Below are 3030 nucleotides of genomic sequence, written 5' to 3'. Positions count from 1 at the left end.
AAAAAATGGCTAGGGGGGGATTTTTCTATCAGGTCAGAATTCATATAGTTTATTTAAATTGTTCATTTTTATATATAAAACAAACTAATAATTTCTCATACTTTTATTTATTTCTTGTTTATTTTTCACTGATTCCTTATATATATATATATATATATATATATATATATATTTATAATAAAAATATAACAGATAATAACTTAAATATCTAGGGGCCATAACAATTACATTTTTAAGAACACAAAGAGGTCTATTTATAAAGCAGTGAATCTGGCATTCACCAAGTATACTTCAGTGCGTAAGCTTCCATCTCCATGGTTCTCCTTTTAATATAGGGCCCCCCATGGCACTCCCTTCATTTTATTACTCCTGTTAGTATATCCCCCAATAAAATTCCCCTATCAATAATGCCCCAATTTGTGCCCTACTTTCTCCCTACCCTAGTGCAGAGAACCTCAGGCTCAGGAGCCCATTGAATGAATATTCACCTGTTCTTTCTCAGCCTTGCGTCACATTGAGCACATTGCCACGGGACATAATAGTCATATGACCATCCCATCATACTGACTCGACTGAGAAAGGACTGGTCAGGTACAAGCATGTGGAGGTGCACCAAGGCCCTGCACCAAAAGGGATCCCCACAAGTGCCCCAACTCACCTCCACATTGGCCCCAAGTCATTTCTGCACAGGGGCCCACCATTGGCTACATCCATCACTGGGACAGAGATTTACAGGTGAATATCCTGCACCTGCACGGGCTCCTCTGCACCTACAGCACCCACTGCTCTGCAATACCTACAGACTTAGAAATAGGAGTCTCCCAATGTACAGCACCTAAATCTCTCAAAAGTGATTCCAATAACTGACCATGGGTTCATTTTCTTTTCATTTTGCAGATCGGAGTGAGCGTTAAAGATCTGTTCAGGCTCGTCGAAGATTTCATCGATGTCATCGGGTTTAGAATGAAAGATTTTAAAGATTCTTACCAAGTGACGGACAATGTGGGTGAGTGAAACCTGGGGGGTAATAGGAGTCACCATTCACCCATGTTATGTATTTATTCACTGCAAGACTTTATACATTCACTGTTTCACATTTCATGCATTATTTACATATTGTATATACAGCAGTGAGTGAGCGGTCTGTTCATGTGTTGAAAGAAGGAAAATGAAAAAGTTCAGATGTAAGTGATTGTGACAAGGGCCAATTTGTAATGGCCAGACAATGGCCGGACAATGGGTCAGCCGGTGTTGTGGTCAAAAGTGGTCCAAGGAAGGACAACCACTGACCCAGTTCCTGAGATCATGGGTACCCAGGGTGCAATAATGAGTGGGTGGTCCAATCTATTCCACAGAACACGCAGAGCCTAGCACGTTTTTGTATATGGGGGTTGCAAAGACTCAGTCAGCATGCCCATGAGGATCCCTATCCGGCCCTAAAAAGCCCCCACAATGGGAATGTGAGTGTCAGAACTGGACCATGAATCCAAATTCATTATCATAACCTCCTATCTCCAGCCGAATCCCAACACCAAGGTTGTATTTAACCAACCAGAAGACTGAAACCTCAATTCCCAATCCAAACCCTCCCATCCTGTGATTTTCTATCACACAAGTTCATTCTTGCCTGCTTCTGCCCTGTAGATATTGTGATATTGGCGTAAGTGCTGAACCAGAGGATCCGTTAGCTCAGTGACCCCTAATAAATAAAAAAGTTATGATATGTATATATATTTTCATAACCAAACAACTGGCTGATTGGGTGAAGAGATGGCAATGTGTATCTATATTTTATATTTGAAAGATTTTTCTCTTTGGTCACAGCATTGCAATATGAAAACATTGATTGCAGTGAAGCTAACAATTGCAGGGGATGCTTGAAATTTGCCTCCAGCCCTTGTACGTCCTTCAGGGATTTGGTTGCAGGAGTAGTGGGTTCGAGAATTATATCCCAAATTATAGGGAAAGGAAGAAAACATGTTTATTGTTCTTGTTGCAGATTTAAAGGCTGATATGCAGAGATCATTTCCTCCCAAATATCAAAATGTGAAATAACACTAACTCGTCAGCTCCGGCAGGATTTTCTCTGAACGTTGATTGTTGTCTCTGTTTGGTGACTCTGATGTTCTATGAAGGAGCAGAGGGGGGCGCTGTTTCTCCTCCATCCCTTCATTCAGCCACTAGGTTGCAGTGGCTGCTTGTCAGCTGCATTTGTATTCTGGACGTCCCCCCGGCCCGCAGGCCTTCTCACCAGTGGAATGGAGATGACTGCTGCACTGAGCTCCAGCCTAATAGAATGCGGATAATGCCCAGGAAGGTGGGGAGTGAGACCCCTGGAGACCCCCAGAGACCCCTGGGGGATGGGGGTCAGTCTGAGCTATCCAACCTCATGCAGAAGGGTCCCGTGCTGATATTGTCAGGGTGGAATTAAGCAAAATAGGAAGGCGAAGGAGTGGGTGGTGGGCTCAGTGCCAGGGACCAACGTCTGATACAGTGCCAATGAAATGCCCCATGTGTATGTGAACACCTACCCCACCTATGTGGCCAAAGTGTCACACCTGACCATCACACCTACCTATAGGGGCAAATGTATGAGGACACTGAACCATCACACTTACCCATGGGGGCAAATTAATTGGGATTCCTGATCATTATATCTACCTATAAGGCAAATGTATGGGAACACCTTACAATCACACCTACCTTTAAGGGGCAATTGTATGGGAACACCTTACAATCACACCTACCTGTAGGAACAAATGTATGAGGATACTGAACTATTACACTTACCTATAGAGGCAAATGTATTGGGATTTCTGACCATTATACCTAGCTATGGGGCAAATGTATGGGAGCACCTTACCATCACACCTACCTATGGTGGCAAATGTATGAGAACACTGAACCATCACACTTACCTTTGGAGGCAAATGTATTGGGATTCCTGACCATTATATCTATCTATAAGGCAAATGTATGGGAGCACCTTACCTTCACACCTACCTGTAAGGGGCCATTGTATGGGAACAC

The 3030-nt window shown here is 43.2% G+C and overlaps 1 protein-coding gene across 5 annotated transcripts in view; it reads left to right on the top strand.

Moving 5' to 3' along the window:
• The window catches only part of ADGRB1 (adhesion G protein-coupled receptor B1), a 340003-nt gene that overhangs the window by 206190 nt on the left and 130783 nt on the right, over window positions 1–3030 (top strand). For all 5 annotated transcript variants that reach the window (XM_072410568.1, XM_072410570.1, XM_072410569.1 and 2 more), the window contains exon 10: window positions 898–1006. In XM_072410568.1, the coding sequence (XP_072266669.1) occupies window positions 898–1006 (109 nt within the window). The remainder of the gene's footprint in view (window positions 1–897; window positions 1007–3030) is intronic.

Source organism: Pyxicephalus adspersus, chromosome 5 (genome assembly GCF_032062135.1).
Source record: "Pyxicephalus adspersus chromosome 5, UCB_Pads_2.0, whole genome shotgun sequence".
Classification (NCBI taxonomy): Eukaryota; Metazoa; Chordata; class Amphibia; order Anura; family Pyxicephalidae; genus Pyxicephalus; species Pyxicephalus adspersus.
This window is presented reverse-complemented; position numbering and strand designations above follow the sequence as displayed.